Source organism: Molossus molossus, unplaced genomic scaffold (assembly GCF_014108415.1).
Source record: "Molossus molossus isolate mMolMol1 unplaced genomic scaffold, mMolMol1.p scaffold_m16_p_3, whole genome shotgun sequence".
Taxonomy (NCBI): Eukaryota; Metazoa; Chordata; class Mammalia; order Chiroptera; family Molossidae; genus Molossus; species Molossus molossus.
The window spans coordinates 113,843,442-113,868,842 of record NW_023425366.1 but is presented as its reverse complement, the minus strand read 5'-3'; the positions used below and the strand labels follow the sequence as shown (position 1 = coordinate 113,868,842).

The 25,401-nt window shown below is 49.5% G+C and overlaps 1 protein-coding gene across 2 annotated transcripts; it reads right to left on the bottom strand.

Annotated features, from left to right (window-relative positions):
• Nucleotides 1–1,452: 1,452 nt before the first annotated feature.
• TMEM114 (transmembrane protein 114) lies at nucleotides 1,453–15,715 on the bottom strand. 2 transcript variants are annotated; one of them, XM_036280831.1, is made up of 4 exons: nucleotides 15,496–15,715; nucleotides 15,128–15,208; nucleotides 2,889–3,026; nucleotides 1,453–1,685 (listed from the first exon to the last, which is right to left on the bottom strand). In XM_036280831.1, the coding sequence occupies exons 1-4, from the start codon at nucleotides 15,713–15,715 to the stop codon at nucleotides 1,453–1,455; spliced, it is 672 nt and encodes a 223-aa protein (XP_036136724.1). The 2 variants fall into 2 exon arrangements, with proteins under 2 accessions (XP_036136724.1, XP_036136725.1); XM_036280832.1 differs by lacking the exon at nucleotides 2,889–3,026.
• Nucleotides 15,716–25,401: the final 9,686 nt, after the last annotated feature.

The window sequence follows — 25,401 nt, the reverse complement described above, 5'->3', positions numbered from 1 at the left end:
GCCTGTTTTATGTTCTTCATAACACTAATTACTACCTGAATTTCTCAGAGGTATTGTTGGTTCATGTGTTGATCATTTGTTTCTATGTGAGTTAGTAGGGGCAGGGAGCTTGTCATCCATCCACACCAATGTGCCTCCAGACCCTCGAACAGTTCTTGACACATAGTAGGTGTTTGGTAAATATTTATTGAACGAGTGAGATTCTTTCCCACTATCTGTCAGTTCCTTGAGTGCACACATGCTTTATTTTGGTTGTTATTCATCTTCATTCCCCTAGCAGGATTCCTCAGCATGTGCCCGACTGACACTGGGACTGGATCATTCTCTGGGTGGCCTGTCCTGGGCACGTAGGATGTTGAGCAGCATCCCTGGCCTCCACCCACTAGAGGCCAGTAGTATTCATCCCCAGTTGTAACAGCCAAAAAAAAAAGTCTGTGGACATTGCCAAATGTCTCAGGTGGAAAGGGGTGGGGAATTGCCCTAGATGAGAACCACTGCCTTGCAGTGTTTACCCCATTCTTTGCTGGGCACCCAAAGGGCTGAAAACAAATGTTTGTTTTTGACTGGTTCATGAAATCCTGCCTCTGACGCAGTTTCAGAATATGACCAGCAGGTGGCAGGAAAGACCGCCTTTTCACTAAGCACCGTTGATCACACTTGGTGAAAAAAATTCTTTCATTTCTTTCCCCCAGCCTAGTAACTGGTTTCCTGGCCGTGCTCATTCACCCCGTGGGGCTGAGCAATCCGCTCTGTTTACGCTTTTCCAGACTACAGAGAAAGGAAGCAGCAGCCACATCCTAACCCAAACACAGAAAGTCGAGTGGTGCAGGCATTGGCAGGAGTGGAGAGAAAATCGTCTTGGAAGCAGACAAATGTGAACTCCGGTCCCAGTTGTACCCCTTTCTCTCTGGTGCCCTTAGCCAGTGAACTGAACCTTTCTGAGTCACACTCAGTAACCACATCCAGCCCTGAACCTGCTCAGAAGGGCTGTGATAAAGGGTTGAGCACTGTTTTGGAAGGAGAAACGTGCCACTAGCTCGCTGTGCACCTTTGTGCAACTTACCTAACCTCTCTGGTCTTCGGTTTCCTGAACAAAGAAGAGGAACTGCTCCAAAGGGCAGCAGTGAGGATGAAATGAAGCCAGGGCAGGCACACGGAGGTTACAGTCTAACGTTGTTTATGATTAAGGGTTTGTTTTGTTATTTCAGGGTCCTGCGCTCCCTTGGCCTCCTCCACCCCGCACGACGCACAGCTGCATGGACATGGCACACAGCACACCAGGCAGCACACGTCCTGAGATGACAGCCAGGCCGGAGCTCAGTCCACAGCGGCTCTCGGCATGGCCCCCTGCCTCCAGTGCTGGTCTTGGTGGAACAGGAGGCCACAGCCTGCCCGGGTGGGTCCATGAAGCCCCGGGCCAGCCTCCCTCCCACCACGACCAGGCATCCACGCTCATATGGCCTGGTCCTGCCTCCGTCTCAGGCTGAGCACACGGGCCGCTGCCAGGAAGGCTACCCCGGTGAGCAGCTCGGTGATGAAACTGATCCAGCCCAGGGCCAGGGACCAGCCGAAGCGGATGTCCACCTGCTCCAGGAGGTCCTTCTCCTCCAGGAGACACAGCGCCTCCCGGAAGGCGGCGGCTGAATATGCAATGTAGATGCTGATGCCCGCGAGGGTGACCAGGGCTGCAGGGAGACAGAGAAGAGCAGACCTGGTCCCTATCACTGCCATCCTCCTCCTCACCCTCCCAGCATCTGACCTCCTTCCCACCCCAGGGCCTTTGCCCATGCCAGTCCCACTGCCCCGTGCACCCTCCCTTCCCTCCCCTTCCTCTCGCCATCAGTTAGCTCCTACCCATCCCCATACTGCACCTCAGTGTCCATTCTGGTCAGATCGCTCTGTGGCCTCACAGCCCCACAAAACCCTCCGTCACAACCCATGTCAGAAGTGCAAGTTTGCATTGATTTGTAAAATGATTTCACGAGTGTCTGTCTGCCCCAATGGGCTGTGAGTTTCAGGGACCTCACCCTGGATTCCGCAGCACCCAGAGCACCACTGGGCACAAGAAGGGTCTTCAGAGATATGTGGTTAGAGCTGTGCTGCCCAGTCCCCAGTCACTGGCCAGGCGTGCCTATCAAAGCTACTGGAGTGGACAGCTCAGCCCTGGACTGGCACCGCCGTGGGTCAGATGCCCCGAAGCCTGGCTTGTGGCGCCCCCGCCGCACAGCGCCGCTTCGAGGACCTCACCAGCACAGAGAGCTCAACTGGGCAGTGCTGGTTCAAGACTCGGTCATAGGGTGACCATTAGTGCCTGCCTTGATCATCAGAGTGGGTGGGTGGAGGTCTCGCAGTATTTTCACTTCCGCCGTTCCTTTTCTTTCTTCCCTCCATGGATTCCAAGCGTGTAGGTCAACACTGTTTGGGTTCTTTTTTTAAGGAGGGACCATTTCAAGCCACAGGAAGTAGGGAGGCCTAAGCACAACCAGACGGGCTGCAGCCGTCTTTGCCAGCCTCTGGCCTGCGGAAACAACGGTGTTGCCCTTTCTCTCATCAGCCGAAGTGATTCTGTCCGAGCGGCAGGTGCATGTGAGAGTGAGGAAGCCAGGGGTGGGCTCCTGCCAGCCCACGGCCCCCGGCCCACAGCCCACGGCCCACGGCCCACGGCAGGCTGCTCGGGGTGGCTTCTTTGGTGAGATCCCCGAAGCAATTCTCAGACTCTGCTCCCACCCTCCACTTCTCTCGGACACTGACCCAGGGGCCCTGGGCTGGAAACGCTCGTCCCTGCCGGCTGAGATATCGAAGATGGGGATACAGCCCTGACCCTCCCTGCGGAGGGTTCATGCACAGCCCTACCTGGAGCCTGCGCCCCGCATAGGGTGGGCACCCACCTCCAAAGAAGAAGAGGGTCCCCGTGAGCAGGAGGAGGACGGAGGCTCGGAGGAGGAAGCTCAGAAACCCTGTCATCCCCCCAAATACCATCAGGATCAGGCTGAGCGGAAGCAGAATCACAAAGGTCCCGTGCATGGCTGAGGAGAGAAAGGAGGACAGGGACAGACAAGGGTTATGAACATCCTCAGTCAATCAACAGACGTTTCCTGGCTCTCCTGTGGGCCGGCACCCAAACGCTCGGGGGGAGGGGAATTAACGCTGCCCCTCCTGCTGCTACTTATAATAATAACACTAAATAACAACAATAGCGATGATGTGATGGGGGCTCCTCTGTGCAAGGTGGTGTGTGGTATAAGCATCACGTTTAAGCCTCATACCCCTGTGAGGCAGGCGTCATTATCCTTCACACTGAGGGCATCCTCTGTGCCAGGCACATGGCACGGCCGATGCAGTAAAAACACACCAAGACTTCCTCCCTTGTGGGCTGATAGGGAGTGAGTGGAGCCCAGTGGTAAACAAATAAAAAGCAACAATGTTGAGAGAGGGTAACAGTGCACGGGGCGGGAGTAAGGCTGAGGGGTTAGGGCTGCGGTCACCCCGAGGAATGACAGTCCGGCAGAGAGCTGAGAGAGGCGAGGGACAGCCGTGCAGAAGGAAGGGCAGGGGGGCAGGGTCCCGGGCCCCCTGGGAGTGTGCCCAGTGAGGTGCAGTCCCCTGGGGGACGCCGTGAGGATGGTATGAGTGGTGGGAAGAGAGGTGTGTTCATGGCCAGGCAGATCAGAACTTGCATCACGACATCAGCAGTTAGAAAGGAATGACTTCCACGGGTGAAGACCCACCCGGGGGGTGGGGGGGAGTCTGGGGTTTCGATCTCAAGGTTTAAACCTTTGCCACCACTTGGGCTCTGAGCTTCCTGGCAGCCAAGGCGGACAGGGAAACAAATGTCACATCCGTGGTCAGCACTCATTCATTTACCAAATACTCTGGGTCATTTACCGCGAGCTAGGCACCGAACCTCTCTAAATCTTTTTGGCAACAAGATAGGCATGAAAACAAATCCCTTCATCCCTTAGGGCAGTGAAGCAGCATTTCTTCCGGGAAGTCTCCCTACAGCTGTGTCTGCCTCGGTGGCCTGCTCTGCGCCCCCACGGCCCCGAGTCGCCCGCTCTGGCCTTGTCTCCCAGTGTGACGGCGTCGCTCTGTCTCTCCTGCTGAGCCTCTGAGCTCCTTGACGAGCCACGTCTTGTCTCCCTTTGGACAACAGTACCCCGAGTTTCTAGCAGAGCTCTTAAGATACGGTGAGTATCCAACAGTTACTTGTTGACCTAATTAATGAAGAGCTAGACAATGAAGCTCTGCAACAATAAAAATATGGCAGTTTCTTTTCCTTTTCCAGTATGCTTAGGATGTACCGTGCTCCCTGAGGAAGCTCTGGTGTGTGTATGTGTGTGTATGTGCACATGTGCATGTGTGCATGTATGTGGTGTGTGTGTTTGCATGTATGTGGGGTGTGTGTGGTATACATGTGTCTGCATGTATGTGGTGTGCATGTGCGTGATGTGTGTGCATTGTGTGGTGTATGCATGTGGTGTGGTGTGTGCATGTGTGCATGTATGTGATGTGCATGTGTGTGGTGTGCATGTGTGTGCACGCATGTGGTGTGAATGTGTGTGTGTGGTGTGCGTGTATGTGGTGTGTATGTGTGGCGCATGTGGTGTGTGTGTGGGTGTGTGGTGTGCATGTGTGTGCATGAGAGGGTGAGAAAGACAAAGATAGAAGGAGAGAGTGACAGGGACTCAAATGGAAAAATATATCTTTAAATATTTGGGGTGTTCTTAACTTTACCTTCTTTTTTTATTTATTTATTTTTTGTTTATTGATGTTAAAGAGGAAGGGGGGGGAGAGAGAGAGAGAGAGAGAGAGAGAAACATCAATGAGAGAGAACATCGATTGGCCGCCTCCTGCATACTCTCCACTGGGGATTGGGCCCACAACCTGGGCATGTGCCCTGACCGGGAATTGAACTGGCGACCTCTTGGTGCATGGGTCGACACTCAACCACTGAGCTACACTGGCTGGGCTTAACTTTGCCTTCTTTATTTTCCACCCCAATTATACTCAATTCTATCAAGAAGAAGTAAATAAAAAAAAATAGTTACACAGGTCACGCATTATGTGCTGGGGGGCATTACTATGCTGAGATAAACTGCGTGTTTTCATAGACATCACTAATGCTCCCCGATATCTGTTTTCTCCTTCCTGGGCATGAAGCAGACTACGCTACTCTGACCCTCACATTAGGCAGGTCCTGTGTTTCTGGCCAGTATAGAGCGAGAGGAAATGCCTAACAAGACGAAGTGAAATAAAGCCCCTGAGCCGTCTGTCTGCCCATCTTCCCGGCTGAGTTCCTAGGAGGCCGGTGGTTGGGAGGCAGTTTCTAAGAAACACAAAGGAGACCAAGGAAACTTACGAGTTGGCTTCCAGGTGGTTAAATAGATGGACTTCAGAGCCCGATGATCCGCATCTGAATTCAGGCTCTGGCGGGGGGCCTTGGGTATGTGAAATGAAGGTCGTCATATGTGTCTCGAGGGATTATCATAAAGACAATAAATATGTGTGAGGACAATGTAAGGCGTTCATGCCCCGTAGAGTAAGTACTAAATAAATCATAACCCTGCCAGTGATAAAGATGATGAAGATAATAATTCAGTCTTGACAATTATTCACTTTGTCTTCAACCTTCTAAATGCCACCCACCTTGGGGAGTCGAGACAATGAAGCTCCTTCCCAGGGCTGTCGCCCGAGAAATGTGATTCCGGGGGGGACGAGACCTGTGATCTTTCTTCCTTCCTCCCGTCCTCCTTCCTTCCTTAGGAAAAATCTTGGGCAAGGGCGCAGAACAGTGGGTGTGGACACCTGTCCTGAGGTCTGCAGCCCGCATGGCCCTGCCCCCGGATGACGGCTGAGAAATGAAATCATTGCTCATTGAGAAATTAATGAGGTTTCCCAGAGCTGGTTCAGCCCTGGCGGCCCGCACACAGGATCCCCAGATGCGCAGCAGGCTGACTTGATGTACGCATTCAATTAAAAGCCTGGGTTAAGAACAGGCTCCCCCGTGGGAGAATTGGAACAGTCCCTGCTGAATCGTGGTTCAGCATTATTATTTTTGGTTTTTTGCATGTGCCTTAGTCTTTGTTATTTAATTTTTCAGAACTGCAGTCTTAGAACAAGAGTCCTGTTCTCTTCGGATGTGTACCCCTCTCTGATCACATCTCATTCAGAAACAGATGCCCGTGGGCCCCTAAGGGCCAAGCTCTACTGCAGACCCCGCTGCAGAAAAAGTCCCTGTCCTCATGTTCAGACAGAGACCAGTGAGAAAACGGGAGGTAATTACGGACTTTGACCTGTCGCCGAGGAAATAAGCATGATGACATGGAGAAACAGGGTGGGCCATGCCTGGGGGGCACCTCTTTGGATACAGTGGCTGAATTTGTTTCCTCGGGCTGCCATAACAGATTCCTGCACACTCGGTGTCTTGAACATCGCCGGTGTTTCTTTTCTCGTGCCCTGGAGGCCTCGAGTCCAGAATCAGGTGTCAGCAGGGCCACGTTCCCCCCAGAAGCTCTAGGGGAGAATTCTTGTCGCCTTGTCCAGCTTCTAGTTGTTGCTGACAACCTCTGATGTGCCTCAGTTTGCACAGCCTCATGCCAGTATCCACCCCCATCTTCACAGGCCCTTCTTTTCTCTCCGCTGAGATTCTCCTTTCCCCGTAAGGACACTTGCTACAGAATTTAGAGCCCACCAATTTAATTCAGGATGGTCTCATCTCCAGAGCCTTAACGTAATTGCATTTGCAAAGACACTTCTTCCAAATCAGGTCTCATTCCCGGATACCAGGGGTTAGGGCGTGGACCTGTATTTTGGGGGCATGACACTTTCCAATCCATTACAGTTTACAGTAGGAACCCAACAAATGACACCTAAAATCACTCTGTAAAGTTAATATTAATAATAATGTAATAATGTTGGCAGGCCATGGTTGCATCAAGGGCAAATGTGTACCCAAGCGCAAGAGATCTTTTTGACTCAAAAAGACAACCTACTGAATGGTAGAAGATACCTGCAAATGATACATCTGATAAAGGGTTACTATCCAAAATACATAAAGAACTCACAACTTAACACCAAGAAAACAAAACAAACAAACAAACAAAACAAACAATCCAGTTTTTAAGAAAATGAGCAGAAGACCTGAATCGACACTTCTCCAAAGAGGACACACAGATGGCTAACAGACACATGAAAAGATGCTCAACGTCACCAATCCTCAGAGAAATGCAAATTAAAACCGCAATGAGATGTCACCTTACGCCTGTCAGAATGGCTACCACCAACACCTCAACAAACAACATGCGTTGGTGAGGGTGGGGAGAAAAGGGAACCTTTGCGTCCTGTTGGTGGGAATGCAGACTGATTCGGCCACTTGGAAAATAGTACAGAGGTTCATCAAAAAATTAAAAATAGAACTGCCATATGACCCAGCAATTCCACGTCTAGGTATTTATCTGAAAAAATATAAATACTAGTACAAGCCCTGGCCGGTTTGGCTCAGCGGTTGGAGTGTCGGCCTGCCGACCTGGGTTTGGTTCCCATAGGGGCATGTACCAAAAAAAAAAAAAAAAAGATATATGCACTCCCATGTTTATTGCAGCATTACTAGTAACATCCAACCAATGGAAGCAACCTAGGTGTCCGTTGATAGACGAATAGATAAAGAAAAGGTGGTGCACATATACAATGGAATAAGACTCAGCAAAAAAAATTATCAGATCTTGCCATTTGCAACAACACGGATGGACATAGATCAGTGGTTCTCAACCTTCCTAATGCCGTGACCCTTTAATACAGTTCCTCATGTTGTGGTGACTCCCAACCATAAAATTATTTTCGTTGCTACTTCATAACTGTGATTTTGCTACTGTTATGTCTTAGGCAACCCCTGTGAAAGGGTCGTTCGACCCCCAAAGGGGTCACGACCCACAGGTTGAGAACCAATGACATAGAGGGTACTATGTTAAGTGAAATAAGTCAGCAGAGGACAGCTAACAAATTATTTTATTTATATGTGGAATAAAAAAATAATAATAAAATACGTAAATAAACAAAACAAAACAAAAGTCCATTACAAGTAAAAGGAAAGCAAACCCAGAAAGAATCAAAGATGTTCTCGCAAGGAAAACTGCCTGTGGCTGCTCCACCGTTGACTATTCAAAGGTCTGCCCGCTGCGAAAGCCAGGCTCCCCCAAGCTCACAAGATCAGGGAGCTCCCCGGTGGTTAGCTAGGAAACGGTTCTACTCTTTTTTTATATATAGAATGTGCTTTTCATTGATTTCAGAAAGAGAAAGAGAGAAGTAGAAACACCAATCGGTTGCCTCCTGCACGCCCCCTAGTGGAGATTGAGCCCAAAACCCAGGCATGTGTCCTGACCAGGAATTGAACCCGGACCTCTCAGTCCACTGAGCCACATGGACCAGGCAACAGTTCTCTTCTCAAAGACAGCAGGGACATACCTTTCCTCCGGAAACATCAGAAGCTCTGGCAAAAGAAGAAAGTCTCAAGGACCATTTCCCAAGGAGGCAAAGGCCACTGTCTTCATTTTCAAACCTTGTCAATGTGACTTTGAGACTCCAAGACGGGCTCAAAGACATTCAGTCTTACGATGCCTGGTATGAAAGCGTATTTTTTAAAAGTTTTGTAAATATTTGTCCTTAAGTCTGTTGTCACCAGAACTTAGCCCCCTTGAGGACAGGGGCTGTATCCCAGTTACCTTCGTGGTCTCCGAGATGCATTGTGGTGGTCTGGGAGGAGCAGGACTCTACAAGCAAAGACCTGGGTTCAGATCCTGACTCCACCTCTTACCCAGCAAATGACTTCGCCTCTCAGGAGCCTGGTTCCTCACCTATCGATTGGACCATGGATTGATTGTCTTCTGACTTTGCTGAGCTGTTGTACACTGTGAATGTTTGCGTACTTTTTGCTTTCCTGTGCTCAAGTACTTAGGTTCTGCCAGTAGGACGTTTAACTTCCATTTCATAGATGAGTAAACTGGGGTTCAAAGTGCCAATGTCAGTTGTTCAAGATGGAACAGCTCTGAACTGTCAGAGCTGGAACGGAAGAACAAAGGAGGCTGACAAAGGGGGGTGGGATTGCCGACAAGGGGTGCTTACCCCCAGCCTGGGAGCAAGGACGGGTTTGGGGAGTAGGGTGACATCTCAGCTAAGACCTGGAGGACAGTGAGGCGGCGTTAACTGGACAGAGAGTAGGGGTGGTGTTCCTGAAAGAAGAGGCAGACTGTGCCAAGACCCCAAAGCAGAAGATACCCAGAAAACACACATATCTCTGCCCTTGCAGCTGGAGAGAGGGGCAGGGGTCACCAAGAGTGACCCACACCACACTAAGTAGAAATCCGACCTCTAGGGCATCCTCTTGGGGCTTGTTTGATAGCAATAAATAACATTCTTCTTAGAAAAAATTCAAACAAGACTGTTTGGTTACCCCCATCCCCAACTCCTCTTTCTCCCTCTCCTCCCAGAGTGAACCTCCAGGAATGCTTGGAGGCACCACCTTCCAGTCTCTTTACCATATATTTGCACATCTTCCCATATATTTACCTATTTCAAGAAGATGCACGCTTGGTCACACTAACCTATCTGACCACGGGATGGGTTTGACCACCCACAGCATCTCACACTTACAATTGCTGGGGTTGTTTTCTTTCTTCATGGCATATAAAATACAGGTGTGTCTTCCAGTTTTTGTGTATACCCATAGAAAAGGTATAATATAGGGGCTTGGGGGAGGGATAACAAATGGAATCATACTGCCTAGACCACGCTGAGCCTGATATTTCATTCTGTAGTACATCTTGGTGTTCTCTCCATGTGCGTATGGTTTTGGGGGGTGGTTGAGTTTTTTTTAGTGTTCTTTTTTTTTTCTTTATTGATTTTAGAGAGAGAGGAAGAGGGAGAGAGAGTGATAGAAACATTGATGAGAGAGAACATCGATTGGCCACCTCCTGCAGGCCCCTCACTGGGTATCGGGCCCACAACCTGGGCATGCGTCCTGACCAGGAATCCAACCGGCGACCTCTCGGTGCATGGGTTGACGCTCAGCCACTGAGCCACACTGGCTGGGCTGTGCATATGTTATTTTTACAGGACATGTAATATTCCCTAGAATGGATATACCATATGTAAATGCTTAGCTGTAACTCCAAGCACAGACACTGAGTCTAAATCTTGTATTTCAGTGTTACAAAAACGGTATATGGTAAACCGCTTCTTAGAAGCCTCACATGGTAAATCCCAAGAAGTGGAATGACTTTGGTTATGATTTTTTGTTGGTTTGCTTAGAATGTGTATTTGGTTTTTGAGGGGCACCCTGAAGCCTGGGGCTCTCTGCCTGGAGGAGCTGAGACCCCGGGATCCTGCTGCCTCCACCTACAACACAGCTCTGCAGGCATCACACTAACGGTTCCCTCCTGGATCCAGGCAGCCTCTTAACATCATCACGTCCCCAGTCCCTTCTTCATGTCTGTCCCTGCCACTCCTCTATTGTGACTTTTACCAGGCATCGTGGGAGGGCTGGTTTTAATTTTCCACACCACTGCAACAGCCCAGCACCCAGCCACACTGGAAACCAATCTTGTAATTTTCCAACCTGCCTCCTCAGAGGACGGCCAGGTCAGGCCACTAGCCCTTGGTCCAGCTTCTGCCACTGGTGTGCTGTGTTGGGAAGATTGATCTCTCTGGGTCTGAGGTGTTTATGTGTAGGACGCCTAGCCTGACCTTCCTCCTGGGCTCTTCGGAGATGACAGTGTTATGGGCACAGGCAGGACACTGGTGCATCTAAGAAGTGCTCTGTGCCACCCTCCAGAAACACCGCCTTCCGGCTGGGTCTGGAACACGCCAAACTCCATCCTGCCCCCTGCCTCCCGCGCCGACTCCTCTTCCTCGTCTCTCATTGTTTGTCTGGAGGAGGCCGGGTAGCAGAACAGAACTCCAGACCCAAGAAACAGGCTAGGAGCTCCTCCTCTGGACTGGCATGGCCTCTGTTCAGCACACTCATGTGATACTGAAATTATACGTGGTGCAGACTCATTCTAAAAGGGTAGAAGCTGCCTGGGTTCAAATACCAGATTGATCAGTTACTGTGCAAACTTTGGTAACTTACCTAACCTCTCTGAGCCTCGGTTTCCTCGTGTAGAAAGTAAGGATGATAACAACAGTGCCTGCCTCGTGGAATTGTCATGAAAGTTAGCTCCATTCTACAGATGAGAAGCCTGAGGCTAAGGCAAGCAATATGAATAGGAGGAGGAGCTATTAACTGAGCTCCTACTGTGAGCAGTGCCATCTGTGTTGGGTGCTTTGCTTACGTGACCTTGTTTCATCTCAAAGCAGCCTGTTTATGGAAGCAGATGACTTGCCAGAAGTCACACAGCTCATAAGAGGTGGGCCTTTATCTGTGGTAGGGCTGACCTCACTCTTTGTTACAAGTAGCACATGACTCAGCCCAGCCAATTAGCACATCCCATCACCTCCACCACAGTGACTGGCTCAAACCTGGGCATGTGATCTCATCGATGGTCCAATGATAAGCCTACCTGAAGGATTTGCAGAATTATTGGGAACTAGAAAGTCTCCTTCTGCTTGGGTTGCTAAGACTGGAGAGAATTTGAAAGCAGAACCCAAACACAAGCGAAGTCCAGAGAGAAGAAAGAAACTGAGTTTAGTTCTCTGGACACCGGAAAGCTGGACTTTCCAGTTACATGGACTAGGAAACAATTTTAAACAAGTACGATTTGAGTTTCTGTCACTTGCCACCAAAAGATTCCTGGCTGATACAACTAGACAGTGGCTCTTTTATCTCCACTGTGCTAAATTGGATGATCCCTCTCCAGCAAAAATTATTCCAGTCTCTAGCCAAGGAACCAAAGCTGTGATATCCCCAGAGCTAATCTGAAAGAGACAAAGTAGATTTTTACTGGGCACTGAAGTGGTCGGCTGCTTGGGTTTTCTTGGAGGACAAATCCAGGGTTCCTCCCATACACCCCCACTAGAATTTGTCCAGAAAGCTGACTTGGAAAACATGCTGCTTCGACAACTGGCCTCTCTTTTCTGGCCTCTGCAGCAGGTCCTTAAAGAAATAGAATGTCTTCTCATAATAAAAGAGCTTGGACAAAATTCAAAATTCATTCTGGGGATAAAAAGATTCTGGGAAAAGCTCTCTCTGGGGGTGTTTTGCAGCAAGCACACAGTCTGAAGGGTCACCCTGCTCTCATCCATGGGTGATACAATGGTAATAATAGCAGCTACCACTTAAGGGGCACTTACAGGGGCCAGAACTGCCTAAGGTTCTTTAAAAACACTCTCCCGTTTCATCCTTGCAATATGCTTATGAAGAGAGATGACAGGTACGCTCCTTTTGCCCATGAAAGGTACAGAAACTTACCCAGGTCACAAGCTTAGCTGGCAGTGAAGCTGAGGGTTAGACCTGGGTCAAAGAGTGAACAGGTGAACGGACTCCAGATGTGAGTTTTTCCTGTTTCCTAAGATCCTGGAGCATGCAAGGTTGTTGCATCAAGTTCCACAAAGAAGTCAGACTGGCCAGTGCCAACTTTGGTTAGCCATCCAGTTTACCCATAGATGTGATAAGTAGGCTGAACGCCAGCACCCAGCCCAGCAAAGGATCAGCACTCCATAGAGGTGGATGCATCTAAAAGAGGCTGGAAGGAATGGTCCAGAGGACTTGTGTTTATTGCACACTTACCATGTGTCTAGCATTTTTACATCAAGTCATCCTTTTTGTTTTGTTTTGTTTTGTTTTTTTATCCTCACCCGAGGACATTTTTTGATATTTTGTTCAGATAGAGTGGGAGGGGGAGAGAGAGAGAGAGAAACATCGATGTGAAAGGGACACATCGAGTGGTTGCCACCCACACGACCCAACCAGGGCCAGGGACAAACTGCAACCGAGGCACGTGCCCTTAGCGGGAACCAAACCCAGGTCTCTCCAGACCGCAGGCTGACGCTCTAACCGCTGAGCCAAACTGGCCAGGGCTTGATGTAATCTTTTTTTTTTTTTTTTTGTGGTATGTGCCCCTGGCGGGAACCGAACCCAGGACTCTCTGGTCCGCAGGCTGACGCTCAACCGCTGAGCCAAACTGGCCAGGGCACATCAAGTCATTCTTTCATGCAGCGTAAAGAAGTCTTTCATTCTTTCACAACAACCAGGCACTGTGTGAGCTCCAAGATAAGATTGATTTTTTCATCCAGCTAGTTCATGGAATCCTGACCACACTCCCACATGGTTTTGACACCTCATTTTGAAAGACGTGGAAAGTGAGACTCGGAGAGGTTGACACCTATCCCAGATTCACAGAGGGTCCTGGTAAGGGGCTGAGCTGGGATGTGACCCCCATCACCCTCACTGCAAGGGCAGGAACTCTTGATCATTCTTGAAACAGTGCTCCAAGAACACCCAAAGTTCCTCCTGGTCCAGCTAGGGGCTGAAGGGTCACCCTGCAGAGTCCATTACCTCCCACGTATTCCAGGTGTCCGGAGGGCGTCTCCTTCAGTGGGACTTTATGCAGTGGTTTGGATCATATCAGCTCACAAGACCAATTGTTACATTTTTAGGACTTTTGTGAGGCAGCTAACATCATGTGGATAGCTTGAAATTGACCACAGCAAGAATATTTACACCATGGAAATGAGCAAATGCTATAAATCAAGACTCCTCTCTCCCCCTGGAGAGCCAGTTGTTAAATATTTCCCAGCACACCACTGGACTTCAGAGAAACCGTTCTGGTTCATTAATTTACTCATTCATTCATTCAGAAAATGTGTATTGAGCTCCACCTCTAACATAACACAGTCTGCATTCACTCTCAGCAAACCTTGGTTCATGGCCTACTCTCTGCCAGCCTCTGTGCTAAACATTGGGAATTCAGCAGTAGCAAGACAGGCATAGTCCCTGCCCTCGTAGAGTTCATGGTCCAATAAGGGCATCAGATTTTAACCCCAAAGTGTCACACAACCTATTAGGAGTAGGAGCTTGACCAAATCAAGCTGGCAGGTAGGAGCAGGCAGACTCCAGGTAGAGGGAATGGCATGTGCAAAGTCCCTGTGGCAGGAGGAAACTTGGCATTTTCCAGGTAGGAAGGCCAGCATGGTTCATAGTTAGAGAGGAAAGAGCAAAGGGGAGCATGGAGTTGGAGAGGGACCCTGGCAGTCCCAGTGGCCTGTGTTAGAGATGAGCCTCAGTAAGTCTATCAAAAACTGCCCACATTTTTCAAGGTCTGTAAAATTCAGTCTTCATTGCCTCATCAGATCTTTTCTGTGGTACCTCTCTGGGCCTCAGCTTCCTCACTGGAAAAATGAATATGGAAATGGAGGCTGTGGAATTTAATGAAGAAAGACATAAATGAAAAGCATTTAGCTCCATGTCTGGCCCACCACAGCCTCAATGAATCGAACTATTCCATTTATCTCCCTCCTTCCACAGAGTGCATTTGGCCTCTGTTCGCTTTCTTGCATTCAGTCCCTACACCTTCACTGAGCTCCAGGCCCTGTGCTAGGCTCAGGGAAACCAGCCATGACCAAGACAGACATAAAGGCCCCTGGGGTGAGGGGCAGTTCTCGGCCTCTGAGTTGCCTTTCTTGAATCATTCAACAAGTGTTCATTACATCCCTGCTACAGCCAAGAGCTTTTGTATCTTCAACAGTGAGGACACAAATAGGTTGACTTGGGGTGCCTTGTGGTCCACACTATAAGACCTGTCTTTTCAACATGCAGCTCTCCAGGCTGGTTTAGGTGTCTCCTTGGGACCATCTACTCTCCCTCATGCCGCTGTCACTCTGAAATATAACTGCGAATTCCCACATCTGTCTCCCTAGCAGGTCTGTGACCTCCCAGAAGGCAAGGCCTGGGTCTTCATCATCAGCACCCCACCTGGAGTCAACGTTTGTGGAATGAATCCTAAAACCGCATCACGTTACAGCTGGACCAAGAGCTGCCCCTCCCACTGCTCCCAACCCCCCTCCCTCCTCCCACTGGTGTCAGAGACCTCCCCCCCTTCGTCCCCTCCGCCCTGCCCCCGCCCGCCGTTGGGAGAAGAGCTCTGGAACTGGTGGCCAGCCCCGGGGTCTCCGGCCACGGCCCCCTCCCGGGACTCACCGAGAAGTTGTCTGCTGGAGTCGCTGACCGTCACGTTCTCCTGCCAGAAGGGGTTCATCAGCGGCGCGCACGGGCTCTGGACTGGAAGGGGCAGAGTAAGCAGTGGGGGCCCTAGAGGTGGGACCCCAGCCCGCAGATGCCCTCACGCCCCCCAGGTGCTCCACCTGGAGCGGTGCAGAGGGTACTTCTCAGAAGGATGCTGGCAGCCGCCGCTCCCGCCTGCCTCCCTCCCGGCCCCCAGACACCGCGCTGAAGGCTTGGAGGCTTCGAGGAGGGGTTCGCGCCAAGCCGAGCAACAGGTCCCGGCAAGCAGGGCACCGCGCAGGGGGCGCTGGCGGCCCCGACCCGGGTCTCCGCCGGCCCCTTACCTCGGCAGGTCCTCCAGAGACCAGAGTGCGAGCTCAAAGGCTCCAGCTGGCTGCGGTTGGCGCCCCCCGCGCCGTCCTGCGCCCCCGGGCCGCCGAGTTCCAGCCGCTGAGTGTCGATGATGTACCAGAAGTCGGTGCCGATGGCGGCCGCCAGGAGCACGAAGCTGAGCGCCCCGGCCAGCGCTGCCGCGCCCGCCAGCACGGCCAGGGACACCCGCATGGCCCGGCTTCCAGTTCCACTGACCGCGCAGCCCAGCTGGGATCTGGAACCCAGGCCCCGAACCCCGATCCCTCCCACCGTCCCTGGCTCCGCCTCTCTGAGTCTCACCTGCACCCTCAGACCACACTCCCAACCCAAGTGCACCCTCGCATCTCACTCCTCACTTCTTCCCCAGACCCCTCTCCCTCCAATCCCCGCCTCACTCTCCAGGAATCCCAGCTGCTGCCCACTCTGCGCTGCCCTCCCTTTCCACCCCAGCCCTCCTTGCTCTCCCCACACCACCTCCTCAACTCCCCACTTCCCGCCGCTTGCGCCAGGAGTCCTCCCTCGCCAGCCCTTCCACAGCTTCTGCTCCCGCTGCATGGTGCGCCCCTTCCTCCTCCGTGCTGAGCCCCCAGGCCATGGAGCCTGGGTGGTGTGTGGGAGGAAAGGCGGCCTTCCCACAAACTGGGGTAGTAAGAAGGAGGGGTGCTTTGGTCCTGACAGTCCCCAAGCTTGTGGATAATCTTCAATAGTCTTTCTCCGTCCAGCTCCAATGACCCTTCCTCCAGAATCTACCTAAAGTTGATTTTTCTAGGCTGGCTACAAAGGAAAAAAGCAAACCCATTTTTTCTAAAAGTTCTTTAAAACAATGGTCTAGGCCAGGTCCTCTTAGTCTATTGTTTCTACCATCAAAGTCTTTCTTCATCACCGTCACTGCCACTATCACCACCACCATCACCACCACTACCATCATCGTCATCACCATCATCACCATCATCACCATCACCATCATCACCACCACCATCACCCTTATCAATTCCACCATCTTCACCACCATGAAACTTTTTTTCTTTCAAGAAATACTTCTTGAGTGCCCACTGTGTGCCAGACACTATAGTGTGGCAAAAACATAGGCATAAACAACTCAAACACATCCCCAGGCCTTAACAAGTGTATGGCGTAGGAGAAAATAATCATATTTGTATGTCACACAGGGGTAACTGGAAGAGGCTTTTGGATGCTGGAGATGACCAGCCTCAGAGGCTACAGCTACCAAAGGCCCCTGGAGGGTGCCCTTATGATCAAGAAATCAAAATCTTGGCACTCCTGCAACACATTCTTAAGAAAACATTGTGCCAAGACCCAGAAATTGATTAATTGGAGAGATAATCATTATGTTCCTAATATGCTCAGAACACAGAGCTATGAGGGAAAGCACTCTAGGAGAGGTCTCGTTTCAATTCAGAACCCAGAAAGGGACCCTGATGCTGAGACATGCAGGATGCAAAGGCATTTCGTGCCTAGGAAAGGGCTTGTGTGAAGGGTTTGGAACACTCTAGAATAACTGGAAGAAGAGTAATCAGACTAGAATATAGTGATAGAAGAGCACGTAAAGAAAATTGAGATGGGTACAGGAAGAGGTCAGGTCGAACAGGTCTTGAGGTCAAAATCAAGAGTTTGGATCCTAGTCTAAGTCACTTGAATGGTTTTGAGTGGAGAAGTAAAGTGCTCTAATTTACATTTTTAACAATCTCAGCCTCTAGCCTGGCTGGTGTGGTCCAGTGGATAGAGCATCGGCCCTCACATCGAAGGGTCACGGGTTTTATTCCTAGTCAAGGGCACGTACCTGGGTTGCAGGTTCTGATCTCCAGCCCAGGTCGGGCACGTGCAGGAGGCAACCAATTGATGTGTGTGTGTGTGTGTGTGTGTGTGTGTGTCCCCTGCTCTCCCTTCCACTCTCTCTAAAATTCAATGGAAAACATATCCTCAGGTGGGAACTAACAACAACAAAATCTGTCTCCACACTGGCATAGTCTGTAGGGAGAAGGAAGGGAAGCAAGGAGGACATTGCAGTAGAAGCAGCACGAGATGCTGATGGCTTGGGCTAGGGTGGTACCAGCAGTGGAAAGGGAGAGAAGTGAATTTTCTAATTGGGGGAGCAGGGTGTGGCAGAATTGATAGGACTTGGTGCTAGACTGGGGCTGAGAATTATTCTTTTCCTAGTCACTTTATTCTCCCTTACCCAAACCATCTTAATCTTCATCATCACATCCTCACCTTCATTATCAGCAGCATCAGCAGCACCCTGAACAGAGCTCTCACCAGCAAGAACACATCCTCCCCTTGAATCTGTACAACATTCCACTCCATCACACCACCTGACTAAAATGCATCCTTCCCATAACCATCACTACTGAGGACTTTGCTTTCAATTCCATCACACTATGGCTGTCGTCTTTCATTGCACCATCATCAAAACAGTCCCCAACTCTTCCATCAACATCAGGGAGCCTAGATGAAGTTAAAAGTCAATGTGGCTGGTCCCAGGACTCCCAGTTATGTCGTTAAGGGTTAATCTCTTCTCTCTCTCCTCTTTTGCTTTGTCTCTCAATTGCTTTTCCTTCTCTTGGCTTCATTCTTCAAGCAGCCTCTAATTTGTTGGACTTCAGGACCTTCCTTTCACAGCTCAGCAACTTCAACAAAAGGAGGGAATCTCTTCTTCAATGGCGTTAGACACATTTCCAGAACTGAAGCTCATTTGCATGTCTTTGGTCCTATTCTTATCTCTGAACAAATCTCTGTGACTCAGAGGGATAGAATGCAATGATGAGCCAAGATTGGGTCACCTGCCCTGGCCGGTTTGGCTCAGCGGTTAGAGCGTCCGCCTGCGGTCCGGAGAGACCCGGGTTCGGTTCCCGCTAAGGGCATGTACCTCGGTTGCGGTTTGTCCCCGACCCTGGTTGGTTGTGCGGGTGGCAGCCACTCAATGTGTCCCTTTCACATCGATGTTTCCCTCTCTCTCTCTTCCTCTCTCTCCCTCCCACACTGTCTGTACAAAAAATGGAAAAATATCCTCGGATGAGGATTAAAAAAAAAAAAAAGATTGAGTCACCTGCCCACTCCTGGAGCTCTGCCACCTTAACCCTTTAAGCTAAGAGGTGTTATGGCTGCCAGATGGAGCAAATCAAAATACAAGAAAACCAGTTACATTTGCATTTTAGATAAACAATGAATAATTTTTAGCATAAGACTATCCTGTGTGATATTTGGGATGTACTAAAAAGTGTTTGCTTTGTTGTTGTTGAATCTGAAGTTCAAATTTAACTGAGTGCCCTGTATTTTGTCTGGAAAACTTGGCTGGCTCTTCAAAGGAAAATCAAGGAGTCATGATCAGAATGAGGAAAAGGGATGATGGCAAACAAAAACAACAGCCGCTCTTACACTCAGCAGGTGTCTGTCCCTTCCCGGGGTCCTACTGTCCTCATCTACATAAGGAGATCTTCTTCCAGGCACCCTTTACATAGATAACCTTGCAGGTTTTCATCATTCCAATTTTCCTAGGGATTTTAATAAAATCTACCTGAATCATGCTCGGTCGCTCTAAAAAGAACAGAAAGTAGTATTTTTTAAATTAAAGTAAGTTACAGTAATGAATCTGGGGATGGGGTGGAGCATATCAAACACCAAATAATATCATTACTCAGCCTGTCAACTGAAGAGGCAGGATAAAACCTGAAGGCTCCAGAAGCAGAATGCAAATAAGCCACAGCATTTAGGATGGAAGCCGCGCCAGGCATCCCGGTGGGTACTGGCATTGCAGAGAACAACACTTAGCAGGGATTCAACACTGTACAGGCTGCCTTTGAGTCTGAAATCAGCATCTTACAGGCTGTGTATGCACAGAGAACTTGCCTCCCTTCTCTGAGCCTCAGTTTCCCCGGCTGTAAAACGGGGATGCTCATACCAAACAATCCCAGAAGAGCAGTATGAGGATGGGATGAGATGATGGGTATAAAAGTACTTTTTGACCTATGCATAGTCCTTCCAATGTCATTATTAAAATATGGAGCTAAATGGCGATGGAAGGAGACTTGGTGTGGCAAACGCACAATACAATATGCAGATGATGTATTGCAGAATTGTACACCTGAAACCTGTATAATTTTATTAACCGATGTCACCTCCAATAAATTCAATAAGCAATATTTTAAAATAAATTAACTTGTGTATTTATTAATGAATGACAGCATCAGTTGGTTGTAAAAAGAAACGGAAAGGCTTTCAGAAGTGCAGGGTGGGAGGTGCATTTGAAGACTGTAAAGAGGAAATATTTTAAAAGAAAGAGGAGGGCAGAAGGGAGGGGAGATGTCAAGATATCAGGAAGGGCCCTGGCCGGTTTGGCTCAGCGGTTAGAGCATCCGCCTGCGGTCCGGAGAGACCCGGGTTCAGTTCCCGCTAAGGGCATGTACCTCGGTTGCAGTTTGTCCCCGGCCCTGGTTGGTCATGCGGGTGGCAGCCACTCGATGTGTCCCTTTCACATTGATGTTTCCCTCTCTCTCTCTCTCTCTCTCTCTCTCTTCCTCTCTCTCCCTCCCACTCTATCTGTGCAAAAAAAAAAAAAAAAAAAGATATCAGGAAGGAATGTTACCTTTCAATATGAAGCATATGGTATCATGGAAAAGACGACACCCTTTAAATCAGTGAGATCTGGATTCATGCAATTCTGCGGCCCCAAGGCCCTGCCTGCCTCGCCAGCCTCACATGCCCATGTTTTGAATGGTGAAGTTCTTTCCTGCCTCTGGAATCTTCACACATGCTGTTCCCTTTAACTGGGACACTCTTATCCCCACTTTTGTTTTGGTCTGAACTTTTAAAATTAAGTCTTTGGAAAGGGCCTAACTAACATCCCAACTGAGGTTAAATGCTCTTACGATATGCTGATTCGGGTGTGGTTAAAGCCCCACATGACCTCTCAGGCACTCAGCTTTTCAACTCGTGCCTACACATCCTCCCACACAACCCAGGACTCTCCACATACAGACTTGCTCCCAGAGTGAGAACGCTGGAGTTATTGGAGAATGGAGGTAGCCAGGAACAGCCAAGGATGAATGGAGTTGGAGGATAAATAGCTGACTCACCCCTTAGGGGAATGGACCACTCTGAGGTGTGTTCTCCTCTGTCCCCATGTGCTGGCATATTTATAACCCCATAATTGATGATTGGTAAATTATTGTGCTGCTCCATAATTGATGATTGGGAAAGTCACTGTGTGCCCTCTAGCTGAACCTGTGTAGTCAAAATAACCTCAGTAAATTGGAACACCCCATGAACCAAGAAATTGTTGGGAGCCAGCTACATGTCTGACAGAGTCTACAGAGCCTGGAGGTCTTGAGTCAGAGACTTGACTCCCCCACAATGTCAAGGAATCAGGCTTGCGTTGTGTTTGTGCAGCTCAGGGCTAAGTGTGACCCAATGTACCTAGAAATACCTGAAATACCTGGGTGCACCTGGGTGTTCCTGTTATCTGCTAGGCAAACTAATTCCATACAGCATTGCTGTGGTCCTGGGGCATTATATCAAGAAGATCCTATTTGCTGTAAGGCATAAAGGCATGTAGTAAAGCCTATCGGGGCTGATTCCGAAGACTGTCACAGGAGTGTTCGGAATCAGACGCCGGCCGGCTAATAACGGCTCTTATGTGAACTTCAATTCTCCAGTGGTCTTTCTTTGACTCTGTCACACCACAACATTTGGAGGCCCCAGGGCTGGTCTCCGAGAACTCGGGATCAGTCGCCAGCCGGCTTTGCTCTCTATTTGGCTTTAATGTGGCTCTGGTGGTCTCCCACTCTCTCGCACCACCCAGAGGTCCTCAGTGGGGCTGGGACTGAGCCCAGCTGCCCACGGCAGAGATGTGCTCAACGGCACGTGTCACATTGGCTTCCTGCCCAGTCCATCGCAAGTCCCCGCTCTTGTACCAGTGTATTCTAGGCTCATTCCCAAATAAAACTGCTTTTCTTCAAATCCTTACCTCAGGGTCTACTTCACAACAAACCCAGCCTAAGACATATGCTGTCTTAGCCCTGAGACTCTCAATAGTTATTAATGATTATTTAATGATGAAGTTATTTGCTACCTGTCTGCCCCAAGGACATTCAGGAAGTATGGTAAACACTATAGGATGGCTCATTCAACACCATTCTGAGTCACCTCCCCACTCACATTTCTGGACACTTTCCAGCCAGTGGTGACCACATGACATAATTCTGACCAATGAGGTAGTAAGCAGATTCTGTTGGGAAGGGTTCTCCAAGAAAAAAGACAAAGCCTTGGGAGAAGAAGGCTTTGAGTCCACTTGGAATATAGATGTGCTCTCTGGACGTACGGCAGCCATATTGCCACCATGAGAACAAACCTCCTTGTGAGTGGCAAAAACAGAAAAGCACAGAGTCTGAGTGTCTGAGAGTATCGTTGGCTGCCTCGTCCTTGAATGGCCTACCTCCAGGATTCTCAGTAGAAGATAAAAATAAACCCCTATCTTTCTAAGTCACCATCTCTGCGTTGCAACTGAATGCATTGTGAACTGACTCAGACAGGGATAACGTCGGTCCCATCCAATATGTATCGTTGGCTTTTACGTTAGTGCCTGATACACAGTAGATGTGCAATGAAGATTTGTTGATTTAATAAATGAATCCTGCCCCAAAGCCTCTTTTTACAAGCACAGAGCTTATTTTGTGTAGCAAACCCATAATGAACCAACTCTGGGCTTCAGACATATAACCAGGATATCTGTACAGTTATTAAGATTGCTGCATTAGAGAGAAATGGTCTCTGTTTATTAAATCTCACAAGGTCGTGACGTTCCGCAGGCCAATTCGGCTCTATAGACTTGACCTACGCATAACCATTTAAGTTCAAAGCCTCCGTCGATACATTAGAGACATCTAGAGGAGCTGACTGTTACTCTCCATATCTTGTACGACAGAATTATCTTGGAATGAAAAGGATCAGAAACCCACTGGCTTACTTTTCCCATTACACGCCTGGCATGATGCCAAGACATGAAGGCTGGGCTGCTCCCTCTCCATTTCAGAAAATTTCTTCCAACAGTGGAAGGAAAGACCCCTGGCCAGGGAGAAGCTGCTTCCAGGGGCAATGTGGACGGGAAGAGCTGGGACCACGAGGCAGCACACCTGGGCCCCAGCACCGCTAGGCTGCCGAAAGGCCCAGACGGACAGCTTCCACGTTCTGAGCCTTGACTGCTGTCCATAAAAGGAGCGAGGACACCTCCCCCTCGGTCTGCCCGGGGAGGCTTACCTTCTGGCCCTTACAATGTGGTGGGCACTTCAGGTGTTTCCTTTTAGAATCTTCACATCAATTCGATTAGAAAAAATATACATTTTTTTCTTTCAAGCCTTATAATTGGTGCAGTTGCTAGACCAAGAAAAAAACTGCACAAAAGTAATGTATATAATGAGTTTGGACACATGTATACATATGTGTTATCATCGACACAATCACAGGAATAAACATATTCATCACCTTTACAAGTTTCCTTGTGTGCCTCTGTTGTTGGCAGGAGGGGAGCAGGAAAGAACACTCAACCTGAGATCTACCCTCTTAACAAATGCTAGTCCCACCTGGGAACACCCTCACAGACATTCCCAGAAATAACGTTCAATCTGGGCACCCGCCCCCAACCAGCCAAGTCGACACATAACATGAACAGTCACAGGGGGCGTGAGGAATGCCTGTAAACAGACACGAGGTTGCTCTCAGGGTGAAACCAATGTTCTGACATTACATTGTGATGATGGTTGCACAACTCTGTAGATAAACTAAAAAAAACAGTGAATTGATACATATGCACATTTATATATGCAGATTTGAAAAAGTCCATCTCGGAAACAGGAAGGGAAGCACTCGGGAAGGAATCAGGAGATGGTGACAGAATGAGGGGGTGACGGGGCTGACAGCAGTCAGCACAGCTGGGCTTACTGAACGTGGAGGCCGCTCTGGGCCAGGCCCCAAGGCTTGTATCATCTCTTCGTTAACACAGCAATCCTGGGAGGTGGCTGTCCTTGGAGAGGCTGTGGGGTCTGTGATCAGCACACGAGCTCTGGAGGCAGGCTACTCGGGTTCAAACATCACCTGCAGCCATGCCCAGCCTGGGACCTCCGGCAAAGGGCGAAGCCTCACTGAGCCTCAGCTTCTCCAGCTGCAGAGGAGGCATAAGATGATCCTGACATGTCCTGGGTGGTGTTTCTCATTGCTTGGAGCTTCGGCCCATAGGTTCGATTCCCAGTCAAGGGCACGTACCCGGGTTGCAGGTTTGATCCACAGCCCTGGTTGGGACACATGCAGGAGGCAACCAATCGATGTGTTTCTCTCACATCGATGCCTCTCTCTCTCTCTCTCTCTCTCTCCCTCCCATCCTTTCACTCTCTCTAACAATCAGTGATGGAAAAAATATCCTTGGGTGAAGATTAACAACAACAACAATGTTTAAATACATGATCCTGACCTTGGGATTGTGAGAACATGACCTGGTAGCCCATAGAAACAGCCAGTAAACATTAGCTCTAGCTATTAGCATGGGTCCCTGTCTTACAAAACATGGCAGAGTGGCCCAGAGTTTGACCCAGCGAGGTCACACAGCTAATAAGACACAGGTTTGGCATTCAACTCCAGGCCCAGCTCCCAGCTCTGGGCTGTTGCCACTACCCGGCTATGACTCTGAACAATTGGGTCTGACATTCCTGCAGACAACAGCCTGCTGCCCCGTCCTCCCCATGAAAGTGTTTGCAGCTCCCAAGGAGACAGTGTCTCTCCAGATGCTAATGTCAGAATTGGCACATCAGTGCCCAGCTCCAGCCTCCAGCCAGCTCCCCACAGACCTCTGATGTTGGAACAGGCAAAGGCCATGCTGGAAATTCACTGATTGAGATTCTGACCTTCCCAAGGGGTAGGCCCAGAGCCAGCTAGATCTCTGAGGTCATGCTCCCATGAAACTGCTTGGTGCTGGGGACATTGCCATCCTCTTCCCCAGCCAGGGCCTGTCACAAGAGACCATGAGAGACAGATGTGGTCCTTCTCCCTACATGGCTCAGCGGGGGCAGGGGAGGGCCAGAGGCACGCAGAGCAGAGAGAAACCATAGCATCAGCCCTGTCATCTTACAAAGGAGGAAAGTGAGGCCCAAAAAAGAAATAGGACCATTACCCTAGCCCTCACTGAAGACAAGAAGAGTGGCATCTCTCTGTTCAGCCTCACAAGCTCTAATTTATTGAGCAGCTACTGTGTACCAGACACTAAGGATACAATAGGAATCGGACAAGGTCCCCCTCCTCCTCTGAGGACTTCACAGTGTCCTGGGGACACGTAAAAGAAAAGGAACACATACAAGATAATGTGGCCCATGCAGTCATGGAAGTAGGTTGAAATCCCAGGACTTAATGAAAACTACCATTTGCTGACTTCAAAAGCCCTTCCCGCCCTGGCCAGTTTGGCTCAGCGGTTAGAGCGTCGGCCTGCGGTCCGGAGAGACCCGGGTTCAGTTCCCGCTAAGGGCACGTACTTCAGTTGCAGTTTGTCCCCGGCCCTGGTTGGTCGTGCGGGTGGCAGCCACTCAATGTGTCCCTTCACGTCGATGTTTCTCTCTCTCTCTCCTTCCTCTCTCTCCCTCCCACTCTATCTGTACAAAAAATGGAAAATATCCTCGGGTGAGGATAAAAAAAAAAAAAAAAAAAAAGCCCTTCGCATACTGGCGTATTCAGATAGCCTCTATCTTTGGCCTCCACCCCAATCCCTGTCCCTCTTAGCCATGTAGATGTCATCTACACAGCAACCCTGCATGAGTTTCTCATGGCGGCTATGCCAAACTGTCACACATGGAAAGGCTTAAAACAGCACACATATGTTCTCT